This window comes from Hypanus sabinus, chromosome 1 (assembly GCF_030144855.1).
Source record: "Hypanus sabinus isolate sHypSab1 chromosome 1, sHypSab1.hap1, whole genome shotgun sequence".
Taxonomy (NCBI): domain Eukaryota; kingdom Metazoa; phylum Chordata; class Chondrichthyes; order Myliobatiformes; family Dasyatidae; genus Hypanus; species Hypanus sabinus.
Genome location: NC_082706.1, coordinates 138,945,956 through 138,965,834, shown reverse-complemented (window position 1 = coordinate 138,965,834; position 19,879 = coordinate 138,945,956). Strand labels below are relative to the sequence as shown.

General features: G+C 40.1%; 1 protein-coding gene across 5 annotated transcripts in view; it reads right to left on the bottom strand.

Moving 5' to 3' along the window:
* The window catches only part of trappc8 (trafficking protein particle complex subunit 8), a 167,772-nt gene that overhangs the window by 67,561 nt on the left and 80,332 nt on the right, over positions 1-19,879 (bottom strand). For all 5 annotated transcript variants that reach the window (XM_059977137.1, XM_059977153.1, XM_059977162.1 and 2 more), the window contains 5 exons: positions 12,902-13,017; positions 11,963-12,113; positions 4,026-4,126; positions 3,011-3,116; positions 110-241 (listed from right to left, as the gene is read on the bottom strand). In XM_059977137.1, coding sequence (XP_059833120.1) covers positions 110-241; positions 3,011-3,116; positions 4,026-4,126; positions 11,963-12,113; positions 12,902-13,017 — 606 coding nt within the window. The remainder of the gene's footprint in view (positions 1-109; positions 242-3,010; positions 3,117-4,025; positions 4,127-11,962; positions 12,114-12,901; positions 13,018-19,879) is intronic.

Below are 19,879 nucleotides of genomic sequence, written 5' to 3'. Positions count from 1 at the left end.
AATTGACAAAGGGCTGACAGAGCATAGACAAAGCAGATTTAACTTAATGCATTGACATATTAGTTTTCTCAAAAGATCTGTTAATTGCACATTTCAATGGGATGTTTACCTGATCTGCTTTACCAAACCGATGTCCAGCCAGAATCATATGAAAAGCAAACTTCCGCACCATCGGAGATCGCATGTTGATAAAACAGTGAGCAGCTTGTTCTAGTAATATCGCACTTCGAAGGTCAGAATCCTATATTTACAAAAGACATTGGAGCCCCATATCACTGCAAAAATTTAATACCACTGCTCAAAGTCAAATTAATATATTCAAGAACTGTCCTCAATATCATCTAGATAGGCAGTCCAGAATATGACAGGGGCAATTCAGGCTATGACAGGACTCATTTTCTGAGAAGTATTGGTAACCTAAACAGTTTTTAAGATGGAAATGTGTGGGGGAGAATTGCAGAAACATCCATGATGAGAGAAGAAGCGTGCGTGGGAAAAGTGGGTGCCAGCCAGACTCACTGACTGAGTGAGCAGGTCAATCCACTCAGTACCCTCAGCTATCTGATATAGGATTGCAAAAATTTCCTTGTGCTGAATCAAAATCCAAACCCTTAAGTTGACAATATGGCTTTGACCCCCGTGAATTCAAGCAACTACTGGGTCAGTTAAATACAAATATTTAAATGTAATAAAGATGATACAATGACAAATGTTAAAATTAGGGCTAAAATAATACGGACAGCCTTCGTGGACACCCAATTATTGAGTCAAAGGAATTCCTGTGAAACCCGGAAAAATGGGAGGTTGATAATCGACACAGTTTACCAAATCAGGGCTGTATTTCTCCATGACTCCAACAAAAAGAAAGCACTTGGGCACAGTTTATACTTCTGCAGCCAATTGAAGTTTGAATCTTAACTACCCTTGCAAAGTTGTACTCTAAAACACTTAGTGGTCATTAGTTGGAAAGGCCCAAGATTACTGAACACACTAGTGATATGAACTTCTTGTGTTGCTTCAGATACTAGCAGGAACACAATCCCCACCTGTGAAGGTACAAGTGTTCAATTAGTTTTCCTAAGAAATAAAACATTAGATATTTTCATGTGAACATCAGATAAAAATCTTCAATCACTGCAATTGCTTCATTGCTTATGTTAGAATTTAAGTGCATGATTCTGAAGCAGTACCAAGTTCAAAGTACATTTTAAATATCAAAGAATGCATATTATACACAACTTTGATATTCGTCTCCTCAGAGGCAGACACAAAATAAAGAAACCCAATAAAATCCATGAAAAAAGACTGTCAAACCAATGTGCAGGAAAAAAAAAACAAATCATGCAAATAAATGAAAATTCATGAAAGTGAGACCACAGCCATAAAGCCAGTCATCACTGCAGCCGGTCCAAGAGCTTATTAGTTGCAGGCCATGCAGAGTGAGTAAACCCTGCAGAAAAGCAAGCTGAACACCAGCACGTTCCTTGCCGGTGGCCCGGACACCCTGACCTTTTCAATCTGACCCATGCTTAAATCACAGGCTTTACGTCATTCCTCATTCTCAGACCTGGGCTCTGCTGCATCGATACTCTCTCAGACCCAGGTCCCGCCACCTCGATTTGGCACATAACTGGACTTTCCAATTTGGCTTGGTGCTTAAATTAAACCTTGGGTCTTTCCTCACCCTTGGGCCCAGGCCCTGCGACCTCAACTCTGCCTCACCTCAGTTCTGCCACACAGAGACCCCTCTAGCAATGGCTAAACATAGGCTCATTCCATGTTCTTGGGCCCAGGTTCCACTGCTTCCACTGGGCCCATACAAGCCACACTGCAACCATCCTGCACATCTTCAAGACTTCTGTTCACATCACAAAATTGCCAGGTTGTACAGGCAGTTCAAAAGCTCAGCTCTGAAAGGGAAATTACTGGCTATTGATTGCAGTGAATGTTTACCAGAAAAGGTGTGATTAACAAAATTGTTAGTAGTTGTATTTGTTATGGACAAGTAGTCACTGTGCTTCACCAGTGCCATCTGTTGTCCATTATGATATACTGGAACATACAACTACATCATTCTCCATTCATTGTATATCCTGCCCTGGTTTAACTTCCCAAAATGCATTGTTCCAACACTTGAATTGAAACTCCATCTGCCATGTTTGCTCACTTTCACAGTTGATATATCATGTTTAATTTTATACCTCATTATCCATACCAATAACTGTCATCTGCAAACTCCCAGCATATCCCTTAAGCAGTGCCATGTTCTCCATGATCAAAAATGCAACTCCTCCTCCTCTCTTACCTCCACCTCTATCACCAGTGCCCCAGAAAATTGAGCCTCTCCACCCGTCCGCTCTCTTTGTGTAACAGCTATAATACCTTCCCACGCCCTGAGTTCAGCTCCTTCACCTGTCAGGCTTCATGCATCAAAATTAATGCATTTAGCCTATCAGGCCTTCCTCACTCTCTGTCCTGCCTGCTGGACTTACTTTAACTATATTGCCTCAACTTTCTCATCTTGAGTCCCATTTCCCTGCCAGACTAGTTGAAACCCACCCAACAAGCACTAGCAAAACTTCTCACCAGGACATTAGGTTCCCTCCAGTTCAAACACAATTCTTTCGTGCAGGTAATCTGCCCCAGAAGTAAAATAAACCAATTGAAATAAAACAATACCATTTTGTGACTTTAGATGACTTTGAACTTCCAAACTAAGTTATTACACAATGGTTGAATGAAGAATAAAATTTACTGATCCAATAACCCAAGTACTTATTACACATTTTATTTGTTTAAATCAGGGCAACTTTGACAAATGTTAAATACAATGGAAAAAGTGTGCTCACTTTCATAATTGTAATAGAAATCTCAAGCAAATTTTTAGCAAGTATGTCACCAGCATGGTGCCCATGACCTAATATTCAAAGAACAATTTTGTATCAGATCTGAGAAAAATTCATATTATGACAAAACTGGAAACTGTCGGAAGGAATTTGACATTTCCTACCTCACTAGTCATCCGAATGAGAAGTGTTGCAGCTTCTGAATATTTGGCTTGACTTTTTAAGATTTCAGCACTCAATAATGTACATCGCTCAGCAAGTACCAAGTTCCTGTGAAAAATTTAAGTACCAAGTTAGATTTGATCAATTCAGTCACTGCATTTATACTGACTCCAACACAAGCAATTCCATCCGTCCTATTTTTACACGTATTTTATCTGCAGTCTGACAAATTGCACTCTCTCACCTGCCCACCAACCCCCAATGATTATTTTCCAACCTCCAATAAGGGGAATTTTCAGCAGCCAATAAACTTAACAAGTCTCTGGGGTGAGAGGAAACCACCACAGAAACAAAACCCCAGTCACAGAAATGCTGTGAAAGTTTCATATAAAGACCAATAAGAAAAATTAACTCTTCCTCCTCCACACATACTGCACCACCTTTCTAACCATTCCCAGCATTCTGTGTACTATTTCAACAGATATCCCACTTCTTTGAATGTCACTGTTCTTATGTTTTGTAATTCTGTTCCAAAACATCTTTGCATGACTATTTGAGACTAGAAATAGGTGTATAGCATCTAGATTAAGGAGAATAAACTTAGGACAGAGATGAGAAACTTCTTTTGCCCCATAGAGAAGCCAATCTGTGGAATTCTCTGCCCAAAACAGCAGTAGGGACTACCTCATTAAATATATTTAAGACACAGATTCTCGAATGGCAGAGGGAGAATCTATGGGGAAAAACAGGCAGGTGGAACTGAGTCCATAGTTGTATAGATCTACTATGATCTTATTGAATGGCGGAGCAGGCTCAATGGGCCAAATGAACTACTCCTGCTCCTAGTTCTTATGTTCTTAAGTACTTAGTTGAGCAGACACCAAAACTGACTTCTAATCTAGTATTAGTTTGTATAATTTCAGAACATTTAATGCAAGATACTGAAATTGATTAGAAAATCACAGTAATCTCACTTCATTACATGTCAATTCCCAATTGTGTTGAAGAGTGACATACTTGCACAGGTCCTTGTATGTTTGAATTGCTGTTTCCATATAATGGGTGGGATATTGCCGCTGTGCTCCAGGTTGCAGAAAAACCGAGGCTGCTGCCATTTCCTTTCACGTTAAGATTTTAAAAAGAAATGTGACTTTCACATTACGACAACATTCAACACTTCAAATTCAAAATACTTATATGTTCGGATTTAAAAGAAAACAAATATGCACCAAAGTGCCAAAAATAATTTTTAAATTTTAAGTAACCCATGCATCAATGTTAAATTAATCATTCTGACTCACAGTACTAAGACAAAAATTTCATTTAAATATGGACTTGTGCAGCAATTAACATTAATCACTAAGCAGTATTTAAACACTATTCAGTTTTTTCTCAGAGGCAAAGTTAAAGATGACCAGATACCGGTTCAATGCAGTATAGTTTTTTAAAGAATATTAATTTGAATAAAATGAACCACATCACGGAAGATGTGGATGCTTTATTTCCATCGTGAAACCAACTTCCAAAGAACCAATGAATTAACACTGCATGTCACTTAGATCTTCACAGCTTCCACTCTTCAAAATGTCCTTCAATTTCTCCCAATTTCCCTTCAAATATCTCTCATTCCCACTGCTGTCACACCACAATCGTTTTTAGGCTAACCAGATCATTATCCACTGTTCTGAAGGTGTAATGATCTTAAACATTAACTTTTTCACCACAAACGTTGCTTGGCTTTTTAACACCAACTGTTTTTAACTGCGCTGGGCCAAATCTTGCTGGCTGAAATATAGCCATTCCAGAACCTCAAAACACAGAGTCCAAGATGTGCTAGAGGCCAAGTGCTCCATTGCTGGACCAGGGACTTAGTACCAGACAGGCCAGATACACCACTTTTAGAACCTTAATATTTTTAATTACCGTAATGCTTTAAGTTAAAAATTTTAATCTTTTTTTCAGTATCTCTGACAATCAAGAGATATCTCACAACTTAAAAGTCCCCCGACAGCTAGCATCTTTCAAAGACTCACGGTGTACCACCTTAAGAGCCACAGTAATACAGCAAGGAAATAGATGCTTTTGCCTTGTCCTTGCGGATCTAAATGCCTTCTAGGTTCCATATGAGGTGGTGGGGGAATCTCAGGATTTGAAACCCAAGAACTGCTCAATCCTAGGAGCCAATTAGGTCAGAGAAACTAGGCTGGAAGAGATAATAGACACCCTAAAAAACGAAGTCCAGGCTCATCCAAACATTGATTTTGTGGATAGTCAGAGGCTTTTTCCCTAGGGATGAAATAGCTAACACAAGAGGGCACAGTTTTAAGGTGCTTGGAAGTAGGTACAGAGGAGATGTCAGAAATAAGTTTTTTTTAAAAAAACACACAAGTGGTGAGTTTATGGAATAGACTGCCGGAAACTATGGTGGAGACAGATATGATAGGGTCTTTTAGTATCTGGATAGGTACATGGAGTTAAAAAAATAGAGGGCTCTGGGTAGCGCTAGGTAGTTTCTAAAGTACATATGTGCTTGGCACAGCATTGTGGGCTGAAGGGCCTGCATTGTACTGCATTCTATGTTTCTACTTACTATCAATATTCACAAATAATGGACAAAGTAAAATACCAGAAACTCTTCAGATCTATACTAAAAAACCCCAAATACACATTGACAATGGGAACTGGATTGACATACATGAAGTACTTTCAGTTAACAAATCACAGAGCAAATTGGATTAAGAATTTTACCTTGACAGATAGCTCACAAAAACAACTTTAAAGGGCTAGGTGGAAAAGATTTTTCAGTTGATCAGAACTCATGAACATACATTAATTCTGCACCATCAATAGATTCACTCTGTTCAGAATACCAAACAGGTTTTATAGTTAAAACAGTTTTAGAACAATCAGAAACTCTGTGTAGATTGAGTTAACATTGCTTCAAGATGAAGATGTTAATTCTGTTTTTATTTCAGATTTCCAGCATTTGTGGTTTTCTTTTGCTGTGCTACTATATGCACATTGTTTTCCTCACCAAAAATTTTCTTGTTCATCTAGTAGTAAATCTATAGCTCCATTGTAAAATAACACACTCTCTTTACTCTGGAACAAAGGCCCACCATCCTTCCTATGGTCACTAACACATGGCTTCATTGGCTGAATAGAAGATTTTTGCAGGCCCAGATGTTAATTCTAGCTGGACAGATAAAAGCAGATTAATGACAGATTGCAAAGAGGAACTCGATAGGCACCAGGAGGCAAAATGGCGGGGACATGAAACAAAAAGTAATTGTGAATAATCTAATTGCTTACTAAAAGCACTAACCCAAATGGACAGAATAACCCACCTCCTCGACTCCTTTCAAAATGTCATTTGAAGCAAATTTGAATGAAATGCAAAATATTTAAATGAGGAAGTAGCAAATCATCATATCTAAATTTCTATCCAAACAAGCTTTATAATACTTTATATAATAGCTTTATTATAATGGGGATGACCTACCAGGAATGAGTTGTAGTGGTCCTGCCTCTGGCACAGAGGTTGAACCCTCAACTAGGAAGGGGAGGAGGGAAGAGAAGAGAGCAATAGTTTTAGGGGATTCTATAGTCAGGGGGGCAGATAGGAGATTTTGTGGGCAGATCGGGAGTCTCGGATGGTATGTTGCCTCCCTGGTGTCAGGGTCCGGGACATCTCAGATCGGGTGCAGGCTATTCTTGAGAACGAGGGCATGAACCCAGATGTAGTGGTCCACGTAGGGACCAACGATGTAGGTAAGGTGAGTGAGGGGGTCCTGCTTAGAGAGTTCAGGGAGTTAGGAGTGAAGCTGAAAGGCAGGACCTCCAGGGTGACAATCTCGGGATTGCTACCTGTGCCACGTGCGAGTGAGGCGAAGAATAGAATGATTATGCACATTAATACAAGGCTGAGAGCATGGTGCAGGAAGGAAGGGTTCAGGTTTTTGGATAATTGGTCTTTGTTCCAGGGACATTGGGATCTGTTTCGAAGGGATGGTCTACATCTGAACCGGAGGGGTACTAACATTCTTGCAGGAGTGTTTGCCAGTGCTGCTCGGGGGGGGGGGGGGGTTTAAACTAGATGTGCAGGGGGCAGGGATCCAGATCCAGAGGGTTGGTCAGAAGGTGCATGGGGTTAAATGTGTACAAGGTTTGGGTGATCTTGAGAAGGTCATCAAAATTCAGGGTGCAATTTGCCCGATGGAAGTTCAAGGAGCTGGGTTAGGTACAGTAGACAGTGTTTTAAGCAAAGAGAGGAGGAATGGGCTAAGAATTCTATACTTGAATGCGCATAGTGTCAGAAATAAGATAGATGAGCTTGAAGCTCAGATGAAAATGGGGAACTACGATATTGTTGGGATAACGGAAACATGGCTGCAAGGGGATCAGGCCTGGGAATTGAGTGTACCAGGGTATACGTGCTATCGTAGAGACAGAAATATGGGAAGAGGGGGTGGGGTGGCCCTGTTGGTGAGGAATGAGATTCAGTCCTTAGCAAGAGGTGACTTGGGAACAGGGGAAGTAGAGTCTGTGTGGATTGAGCTGAGGAACAGTAAGGGTAAAAAGACCCTAATGGGTGTTGTGTACAGGCCTCCAAACAGTAGCGTGGATATTGGGTACAAGTTGATTAGGGAGTTAACATTGGCATGTGCTAAAGGTAATGCAGTCGTTATGGGAGATTTCAACATGCAGGTGGACTGGGAGAATCAGGTAGGTGCTGGACCCCAGGATAGGGAGTTTGTGGAGTGTCTAAGGGATGTATTTTTGGAACAGCTTGTGCTTGAGCCAACCAGGAACGAGGCTATTTTGGACTTGGTGATGTGTAATGAACAGGAATTGATAAGTGATCTTGAAGTAAAGGAGCCATTAGGAAGTAGTGATCATAACATGATAAGTTTTTATCTACAATTTGAGAGGGATAGGGGCAGATCAGAGGTGTCAGTGTTGCAATTAAATAAAGGAGACTACGGAGCCATGAGGGAAGAGCTGGCCAAAGTTAAATGGGTGGATGCCCTGGCAGGAAAGACAGTGGGTCAGCAGTGGCAGATATTCTTGGGCATAATACAAAAGATGCAAATGCAGTTCATTCCAATAAGAAGAAAGGATTCAAAGAGGGGGAAGGGGCCACAGTGGTTGACAAAGGAAGTCAGAGATTGTAGAGCATTAAAGAAAAAGAAGTATGACAGGGCTAAGATGAGTGGGAATACAGATGATTGGGAAAGTTTTAAGGAACAGCAGATCTTAACTAAAAAAACAATATGGAGAGAAAAAATCAGGTATGAGCTCAGTCTAGCCAGGAATATAAAAGGGGATAGCAAAAGCTTTTTTAGCTATGTGAAGAGAAAGAAGATAGTTAAGAACAATGTTGGCCCCTTGAAGAATGAATTGGGAGAAATTGTTATGGGAAACAGGGAAATGGCAACAGAATTTAATGCATACTTTAGATCTGTCTTCACCAGGGAGGACACAAGCAATCTCCCAGATGTATGGATGGGCCAGGGTCATAAGATATCAGAGGAATTGAGACAGATTGACATTAGGAAAGAAACTGTGATGAGCAGACTGGTAGGACTGAAGGCTAATAAATCCCCGGGTCCAGATGGTCTGCACCCGAGGGTTCTAAAAGAGGTGGCTCAGGAAATTGCGGATGCATTGGTAATCATTTTCCAATGTTCCTTAGATTCAGGATCAGTTCCTGAAGATTGGAGAGTGGCTAATGTTGTCCCACTTTTCAAGAAGGGAGGGAAGGAGAAAACGGAGAACTATCGCCCTGTTAGCCTAACGTCAGTCGTGGGGAAGATGCTTGAGTCCATTATTAAGGACGAAATAGTGGCATATCTAGATGGCAGAAATAGGATTAGGCCGAGCCAGCATGGATTTACCAAGGGCAAATCATGCTTGACTAATCTGTTGGAGTTTTTTGAGGGTGTAACAAGGATGTTAGACGAGGGTAAGCCAGTGGATGTTGTGTACCTAGATTTTCAGAAGGCATTCGATAAGGTGCCACATAGGAGATTGGTGAGTAAAATCAGAGCTCATGGCATTGGGGGCAGGGTTTCAACATGGATAGAAAACTGGTTGGCAGATAGAAAGCAAAGGGTAGCAGTGAATGGGTGTTTCTCAGACTGGCTGGAGGTGACTAGTGGGGTACCAAAGGGCTCTGTATTGGGACCACAGCTCTTTACGATTTATGTCAATGATTTAGATGAGGGCATTGAAAACTATATCAGCAAGTTTGCTGACGATACTAAACTGGGTGGCAGTGTGACATGCGAAGAGGACGTTAGGAGAATACAGGGAGACTTGGATAGGCTGAGTGAGTGGGCAGATACTTGGCAGATGTCATTCAATGTGAATAAATGTGGTTATCCACTTTGGAAGCTGGAACATGAGGGCAGAGTATTGTCTGAACGGTGTCAAGTTAGGTAAGGGAGAAATGCAAAGAGACCTAGGAGTCCTAGTTCACCAGTCAATGAAGGTGAATGAGCAAGTGCAACAGGCAGTGAAGAGGGCAAATGGAATGTTGGCCTTTGTTACAAGGGGAATTGAATACAAGAGCAAGGATGTTCTTTTGCATTTGTAAAGGGCCCTGGTGAGACCACACCTGGAATATTGTGTACAGTTTTGGTCTCCAGGTTTAAGGAAGGACATTCTGGCAATTGAGGAAGTGCAGCGTAGATTCACTAGGTTGATTCCTGGGATGGCAGGGCTGTCTTACGCAGAGAGATTGGAGAGATTGGGCTTGTACACGCTGGAATTGAGGAGATTGAAAGGGGATCTGATTGAAACGTTTAAGATAATTAAAGGATTTGATAGGATTGAGGCAGGTAATATGTTCCAGATGTTGGGAGAGTCCAGTACCAGAGGGCATGGATTGAGAATAAGAGGTCAGTTATTTAAAACAGAGTTGAGGAAGAGCTTCTTCTCCCAGAGAGTTGTGGAGGTGTGGAATGCACTGCCTCGGAAGACGGTGGAGGCCAATTCTCTGGATGCTTTCAAGAAGGAGCTGGATAGATATCTGATGGATAGGGGAATCAAAGGATATGGGGACAAGGCAGGGACTGGGTATTGATAGTGAATGATCAGCCATGATCTCAGAATGGCGGTGCAGACTCGAGGGGCCGAATGGTCTACTTCTGCACCTATTGTCTATTGTCTAATACTGATTCTGACAGTCTTTTTGCAGTCTCTTCAAGGAAACTTTCATTTGACTGAAATTCAGACTGAAGCAGACACTAATAATATACTGCCACTGCCATCACATCAGTAACTAATGGAACATTTTACCTCATTATCAAGCTTCATGAGCAATAATGTCTTAAAAGGTGGAATTTAACCCATGTTGACCAAAACATTAAAATGAACCATTGTTCACAATCGTATTTAGGTATAGTAGTTTTTTCTTGACTTATAGTGCAAGCAGGAAATGAGGACAAATGAGAAAATATGACATTTTAAAAATAACACACACAAAATGCTGGTGGAACGCAGCAGGCCAAGCAGCGTCTACAGGAAGAAGTACAGTTGACGTTTCAGGACGAGACCCTTACGTCGACTGTACTTCTTCCGATAGATGCTGCCTGGCCTGCTGAGTTCCACCTGCATTTTCTGTGTGTTGCTTGAATTTCCAGCATCTGCAGATTTCCTCGTCTTTGCATCTTAAAAATATACACTAGTAATTAAAATGAATGTAAAAAATTATTGTTGAAGATATTCTGGTAATATGAGTTTTAAAAGGATAAAATAAAAGCACACGGTATTGGGGGTATGGTATTGATGTGGATAGAGAATTGGTTGGCAGACAGGAAGCAAAGAGTGGGAGTAAATGGGACCTTTTCAGAATGGCAGGCAGTGACTAGTGGGGTACCGCAAGGCTCAGTGTTGGACCCCAGTTGTTTACAATATATATTAATGATTTAGACGAGGAAATTAAATGCAGCATCTCCAAGCTTGCAGATGACACGAAGTTGGGCGGCAGTGTTAGCTGTGAGGAGGATGCTAAGAGGATGCAGGGTGACTTGGATAGGTTAGGTGAGTGGGCAAATTGAAGGCAGATGCAATTTAATGTGGATAAATGTGAGGTTATCCACTATGGTTGCAAGAACAGGAAAACAGTTTATTATCTGAACAGTGGCCGATTAGGAAAAGGGGAGATGCAACGAGACCTGTGTGTCATTGTACACCAGTCATTGAAGGTGGGCATGCAGGTACAGCAGGCTGTGAAAAAGGCAAATGGTATGTTGGCATTCATAGCAAAAGGATTTGAGTACAGGAGCAGGGAGGTTCTAATGCAGTTGTACAAGGCCTTGGTGAGACTGCACCTAGAGTATTCTGTGCAGTTTTGGTCCCCTAATCTGAGGAAAGACATTCTTGCCATACAGGGAGTACAAAGAAGATTCACCAGATTGATTCCTGGGATGGCAGGACTTTCATATGAAGAAAGACTGGATCGACTAGGCTTATACTCACAGGAATTTAGAAGATTGAGGGGGATCTTATTGAAACATATAAAATTCTAAAGGGATTGGACAGGCTAGATGCAGGAAGATTGTTTCCGATGTTGGGGAAGTCCAGAACGAGGGGTCACAGTTTAAGGATAAAGGGGAAGCCTTTTAGGACCGAGATGAGGAGAAACTTCTTCACACAGAGAGTGGTGAATCTGTGGAATTCTCTGCCACAGTTGAGGCTGGTTCATTGGCTATATTTAAGAGGAAGTCAGATATGGTCCTTGTGGCTAAAGGGATCAGGGGGTATGGAGAGAAAGCAGGTATAGGGTTCTGAGTTAGATGATCAGCCATGATCATACTGAATGGCGGTGCAGGCTCAAAGGGCTGAATGGCTTACTCCTGCACCTAATTTCTATGTTTCTATGCAGAAAATTTTGGAACCCTTTTATATTATCACTTGCAACTCATTTTGTAATTAGAATAAGCACTAACCAATGCCCCTGCTGCATAAAGCATTGCCTGGTCATTCAGAAAATCTTTCTTTGCGGTGTGGTAACAGTTGTAGGCCAGGTCATAATGTTGAACCAAGAAGCAGAGATCTGCCATTTTTCTTATTTGCAGCTCTGGAGCTTCTGGTGGATACCTGAAAAATGTCAAAGCAGAGAAAAAACATCAGACCAAAGTAATGCACGCAGAAATCTAAAACTCACTCCCCTTATTCCAAGTTACCCAATATTCAGGCACACACTGATTTACATTGATCTGCAAAATCAGGTTTATTATCATTGACATATTCCATTAAATTTACTGTCTTGCAGCAGCAGTACAGCACAACATATAAATTACTGCAACTTCAAAAATAAATTAATGCAAAAAAATACATTTACAAATTGAAAGGATTCCTTACACAGCTGTTGAAAATATGAGCTCATTTCCCTTTTTGTTAATCCACATCCTTTGATCTGCAGATTCTTATACCTCGCCGGCAGTTTTGTATTTCAGTAATCAGGTGCACTTAAAATACTTAAGGATTGTAATAAATTCTTTTGTCCTCAAAAGCAAGATTATGTTTAAATTAATGGTTTCCCATGTTTAACCTGACCTAGGTTAGTGGAAAACCTTTTTACTCAGAAGTTACCTCTAACTTGCTATACCCAGTTTATCTTTTAAAGATGTTTACTCCCTCTTACACCTCAGTGCAGTTTCCCCAAAACTTAAAGCTAAAATTACAACCCTTGTATTTATTCTTGTTTTGAAAGCTCTTACCACTGAATATTTTCTCCTCCCATATGCCAGATGTATTTCAACAACACTCTTATCTATTATTAATTATTGGTAACTATTGTTATTATTGCATAGCCTTAAGGATTTGCATTCTTTTTCAAAGCAAATCAAGAGGACTTTACCAAAAGTACAGAAAAATCGACTTACAACAGACTGGAAGCATTTTTTAATTCATTTAGAGTTTTCTCTGGCACTTTACTGCCACTGAACCATTTCTTAGTTGCGGTGAACAAAGAACGACTGAGCCCTTTTCTAGACACCAGCTGCAGGAATAAAAGTATGTGTAATATCAGCTAAGTTTGTAACTTCAAAGCAACTATTGCAAGTGTCTTAAAAAAAAATTACAACAAAGGCATTACATAACAAATGGAAGTAAACATACACTTTAAATATGTTCCTGAGCTAATTATTAAAACAAATTTGCAGCTCTCAACTGCTACTTGAAGCTATCAAGACTGATTTAGCAGGGACTCAAGTCACAAGACCAATAAGATAGAGGAACAGAATTAGGCCATTTGACCCATCCAGTCTGTTCTGCCATTCAATTATAGCCCATTCTCCCACCTCTCCCCGTAGCCCTCAACTCCCTTATCAATCAAGAACCTTCAATTACTACCCGAAATACACTTCATTATTTTCCCTCCACAACCCTGTGGCAATGGATTCCACAGATTCACCACCCTCTGCTTAAAGGGATCTCCATTTTAAAGGGATGCCCCTTAAAGTCAAGTCAATGCTCTGAGATCTCTTTGCTTAATGGAATCCTCTCTCCACATACACTCTATCCAAGCCTTTCAGCCCTTAATTCTTCACCAGCACAGGTCTTAAATACGTTTTAGATAAATGATAAGCCAATAATGACAATATTTTTATTAATTAAACTATTATATTGATTTAAAAATGGTGATCCATTGGAATGAGAGAAAAGCTTTGCAAAGATAAATATTCATCTTGTATTGGCCTCTACTGAGATTTACGTTATTCTCCTGAATACATTCAATTTCAGCTTGTTCTAGCAGAATTCTAGACAAAGAATATTTATTAAGCCTCAAATGAGTTTAAAGGTACAGAAACAGGCTCAAATCTTTTATTCCCCCCCCCCCAAAGATGAAACTGTTCAAAAAAAGTTTATTTACTATATTCAGTTCTTCCCCCCACCCCCCCAACTCCAACCTCACTGGCTTCCTTTCACTTATTTAACGAGACCAGTGATTTCCAAAGAGCGCCATTACATGTTCCAAGGGAGGAGTTAGGGGAAAAAGTCGTCGGGGGAGGGGGTAGGCATTACAAGATTCTTGGGGGTGGGGGAGGTGGTGAGTGGCATCCTAACTTGAGGCACCAGAACTTGACAACTGTGCCATCTCGCTGTCGTCATCAACATCCAATAGGCATTCCCAGTTTGTGTTTTTTTTTGTTTTAATTTAGTCCCATTAATGATGGATAAATACATACAAAGTGACCTCTAAGTCTGAAGACAGTGAAGCCTTGAATTCGCATCCTGACAAGAACAGAAACTACAGAAACTGTTGCTCATTTGTAATACTGTGCTGTCCAATGAAGCCATCAAGATTGCAGGAACACTTTGGTAAAAGACACCCTGAAACAGCTACTTATGGGTACTACTCAGTTCCAGAAGATGAAAGGAGCATTTGAAAAGTGTTGCACTTGAGTAATTTGCCAAGAAAACTAAAAATGACCTTGATAGTGGTCTCATTGCTTCTTACAACATTGCCAAAATGATAGTCAAGTGTAGAGAATCTCATACAGTTGATGAAAAATTAACGTCTACTGTATCACAATTGTTCACCACTGTTCTCAAAATGGATACCAGTATTTTAAAATCAATTCCTTTGAGTAGTAACTCTGTGGCTCTCACACTGACGAAATGAGTGAAGACTGAGAGTCAACTATGCAGAGCTACAAAAAACAGAATTTGAGAAACAATTGGATGAGTTGTCTGTACGAGACAATGAGACATTGCTAATGGCATATACATAGTTTATCAAAAATGGAAAAGTTTATGAAGAGATTCTCTTTTGCAAAAAGAAAAATAACTATCAGAGAATCAATCTATGACAAGCTCAAAATATGAGGACTAAAGTATTCTAATTAGAAACATGATTCCTTGTGCAACAGATGGAGCACCATACATGACAGGATGCCATGATGGTTTAGTGGCATTTATGAAAAAAGAAATTCCAAGTCTGTTTGCAATCCATTCTGTAATTCATCATCAACATCTCACAGCTAAAATCCTCAGCCAGTAACTTTTTTCAAGCATGACTCTTGTAATATCTGCTGTCAACAAAATTAAAACTCATTCATTAAATTGCAGAATATTTCACCAGTTATGCCAAGGTAATGATGAAGAGCGTGAACTTTTGCTTCTTCGTACCGAATGTGTTGGCTGCTTAAAGCGTTTCTTCAATCTTTTTGACACACAGTGGTTGAATTTTTGCTCAAAGTCGACAAGAGCTTGGGAAACAAGATTGAACTGTGTAGCAATCAGCCTATGTGACAAAATGAAAATTCTAAATATGAAACTGCAGGATGAGAACTTTAATCCAGGCAAAAAGTGCAGTATCCACTTTTATTGGAAATATACAAACAAAAAATTGGGAGGATTTTTCTCAGTTTCCCTGCATGGATAGTATGGCACTCTTTTCACAGACAGTGATTTGCAGAGTACTGTTTAAACCTACAGTCACCATAGAAGGGTTTTCAAAATCAATTCAAGGATTTGTATGATCTGGAAATTCTAGATTGGGTAACTAACCCATTTCTTTTCAAGGTGGCAGAACAGGAAGCGAGCTTGCAAGAAGAAATTATTGAAATTCACAGAATGATGAGGAAGCAAAAATGCTTTTCAAAAATGTTGGCTTTTGTGGTATGTGACTACACTGCCATTACAATCCTTCCTGGTCTTTGGAGAGGAGCCAGCTGACTTCATTGCAATTCCATCCTCCTACCTTTTAAAAGAGGCTTCAGTGCAGTGAACCACATACTTATAAATAAACAGAAACCGCTTGGACGTTGTTATGTTTGGGGACTTAAGGCTTTTGCTGTCACAACTTGAAGCAGGTATTTCAAATCTTCCTAAAAACAATCAAGCTCAAGGGTCACATTGATACCGAAGCTGCTGTACAGCGCACAGGTATCATATAAGTTAGGTTTAAAGACAAATAAAAATTTAAGGCAGAATCATTTTTCTCATGTTAGCATATAGAAGAGAGGTTTTTACATTATGGGGGTACAGGGAAGTATACTGCGCCTTGGAGAAGCATTGGCAGGTACGAAGGTGCTTTGAGGGGGTGGTGGCAAGTATGAACATACTTTAGGGGTATGGGGGGGTAAAAAAGGTTGAGAAACACTGAACGGGACTTTTAAATGTATTTATAGTTACTGCAATACAGTGGCATGTCACATGAGAATCGTTAATTTTTTTTAATGCATTTTTTCAGAGTACGGACATCTTTGGCAAAGGGAGCATGTTTTGGCCATCACTAATTATTAAAGGTGATGGTGAGTCACCTTCCTGTCCTTACAGGGGTTTGGATTTCCTTGATGCTTTGGGGTAGGGACAGTAAACAAGAATCTATCAGTCAGAACCCAATCTGCTAAATATCAAATATCTCATTCAGGGATAGTTCTTCTCTGCTTGCTACAAGTAACAGAGGTTAAAGGTTATCCAAAAATTTTCAACCCATTAAAAAAAGCGATCTAAGAATAAACTGAAAATGAACTATACAAACCCATTCATGATAACGGGATGTTGTCAAATGATTTTACAGTTGGTAAATTAGTCTTTTGTTGTCTTGTTGTCACGTGTATTGAGGTACAGTGAGAAGCTTGTTGTCGGGCATATTGTCCATGCAGATTAATTAATTTCAACAGTGCATTGAGCTAGTACAAGATGAGACAGTATCAGAATGTAGGATAAACTGCTATAGTTACAGAGAAAGTGCAGTGCAGACAATAATGTTCAAGGTCAAAACAAGGTGGATTGTGAGGGCATGTCCACCTATTGTACCATTCAATAGTCTTAGGAAAGAAGCTGCCCTTGAGCTTGGTAGAATGTGCTTTCAGTTTTTATATTTTCTACCAAATGGGAGGGGGAAGAGGAGAATATCCAAACTGGTGGGATCTTATTATATTGGCTGCAATACCAAGGCAGCAAGAAGTGTAGGCAGAGTTCATGGAGGGGAAGCTAGTTTCCATGATGTGCTGAGCTGTGCCCACAACCCTCTTGCAGTTACAGACAGAGCCACTGCCTTATCAAGCCATGATGCAAAATCAGAATCACATTTATTATCAGTCTTATATGAAGTGAAATTTGTTGTTTTGCAGCAGCAGTTCAGCACAAAGACATGATATAGGAGCAGAAGTAGGCCATTCAGCCCAGAGTCTGCTCCGCCATTCAATCATGGACTGATCCAATTCTTCCAGTCATCCCCACTCCCCTGCCTTCTCCCCATAACCTTTGACGTGCTGGCTAATCAAGAATCTATCTCTGCCTTAAATGCACCAAATGACTTGGCCTCCATAGCTGCTCATGGCAACAAATTCCACAGATTAACCACCCTCTGACTAAAGTAATGCTTCTGCATCTCTGTTCTAAATGGACATCCTTCAATACTGAAGTCATACCCTCTTGTCCTAGACTCCCCTACCATGGGAAATAACTTTGCCATATCTAATTGTTCAAGCCTTTTAACATTCAGAATGTTTCTATGAGATCTCCCCTCTTTCTCCTGAACTCCAGAGAATACAGCCCAAGAGCTGTCAGACGTCCCTCATACAGTATCCCTTTCATTCCTGGAATCACTCTCGTAAATCTTCTCTGAACCATTTCCAATATCAGTACACCACATCTACTGCATCTCCTTGTCCACCCTGCTTGTAATTTCCTCAAAACAAAAAATTGCAGTAGCTTTGTCAGATAGGATTTTCTTTTCAGGAAACCATTTCTTTTCAGGAAACCATGCTGGCTTTCACCTATAAATTACTAGATAAATAAACAGTGAAAAAGAAAAATAATGAGGTGGCATTCATGGACAATTTGAAATCTGATGGCAGAGGGGAAAAGCAACTTCTGAAACACTGAATGTGGGCCTTTATGCTCCAGTATCTCCTACCTGATGGTAGTAATGAAAGGGGGTACATCACAGATTTTGAGGGTCCTCTGTGACAGATGACGTGACTTCCTAAAGATGCTCTCAATGATTGGGTAGGTTGAGCCTGTGATGGAGCTGGCCAAGTCTAAAACCTAAAAATTAGAGCTGGTGATGGATGGGCTTGCATCAATCTATTGGGCCTAGGACAGATCCTCTAAGATGATGACACCCAAGAACCTGAAGCTGCCCACCTTTTCCACAGTTGACCACTTAGAAGAATGATATGTGTCTTGACATTCCCTTCTTTACGTCCACAATGATGTTGCTGAAACTGACTGCAAGCTCATTCTTGCAACATCACTCAATCAGCTGATCCATCTCACCCCTGTATACCAACTCATTGCCATCTAAGATTTTGCCAATAATGGTGTTTTCAATTTTCAATTGTGTTTGATGTGTGCTTAGCCAAAAAGAGTGCAGAGAGTGTACAGCAGTGGGTTAATCTTGGATCTTTGAGATGAGCCTAAGTTGATTGTCAACAAAAGGGTTTTATCACCAATCCATGCTGACTGTGGTCTCCTGACGAGGAAGTCCTGATCGGATGCTTTCTGAGGATCATATGTAAAAACTGGTGATGGTCAAATGGGCTATGCCACATTTCTTTAGTCCCCAAAGAAAATTGAGGCACTAGTGAAATTTTTTTGCTGTGGCATTGACATAGTCATAGAACACTCCAGCGCAGAAACAGGCCCTTCAGTCCATCTAGTACATGCCAAACTTGGTTGGACCAGAATGGACTACTGATGTTCACTTCTGGGAAACTGATATTGTTGGGGTTGAGAGTTTCAAGTTTGTTGTGCATTTCTGTTAGTAAGAAATTGACTGCCAACATCCACACAGAAAGTTCCCAATAAACATCTCACCAGAAACAACTACATCCCTGCCAGTGGAGAACTCCTCCCTTATTCTCAAGAGTGCTAGCCTAGATTGTCTACTTGTGTGACGGGGGACTTGAAACTAAATACTTCTAATGTTGAACCACACATTGTTTTGTTACTGGTCAGAGAAAGCCAACAGTACTTAATGTGAAAACCGCTAACAGCAAATCATAGCTTTTTCTGAAAAACAAAGTAGACAAACATTTAGAAAAAAAGTACACATTAGATTAGCGATTTAGAGCTGAATTGACAAAATAGTAATACTGATCAACCATAGATATTACAAAAGTAGCTACAAAAAATAATAGAAGCAGATATCAAAATTTTCCCTCACCAACACAGCTTCAAAATCAGGTACCACAGATATCCTAGAAAATTTAGGAGAACCTGAGGGGCAAAGGAAGTGTGAAGTTGTACAGAAATAACTGAAGTATTTGTAAGGAGGAAACTTCCCAATAGTTCATAAACCTAAGTAATAGAGTTTCAGCAAACACTTAAATTGAGGGGATAGTGCCAAACATTCTCATAGAACTATGGCTGCATCTTGTAACTGAACACTTCTCAAGCTGATATTGTTAACTTCTTCACTGTCACTAACCTTCCTAGACGTGGCGAGGATTCTTATTCCAGGATGGTTTTGGAGTTTTGTCCAGAGAAAGAATAATCATTTTCCAATACCAATGAAACAGTGAGCATATCAGAGCAGAAACACATTTAAATAAGTTTACAACACATTTCACAAAAAAGCTGTGAGATCAGACTGCTCCACAATGATGAACTAGATCATGCTTTCTTTGGGCTCAACAAGCTTTTAAAACATTAGTAGAAGCAACAATTAGCTGTGAATTAGACAAATACATTTGGTTTGAATATCACTGGGCAATTCACAAAATATTTACCAGGGAGGCAAATAACATCAACAGAAACAGAAAATTATGAAAAGAATCCACAATTCACTTTTGTCCGTACTTTCTGTTTTTGTTTCCAATTTTTAGCATCTAGTTTTTTTATTTTCTTTAAATGAAGGTACAGCCATAAGCTTACTGAATAGCAGGAGAGACAAGGGCCTGAAT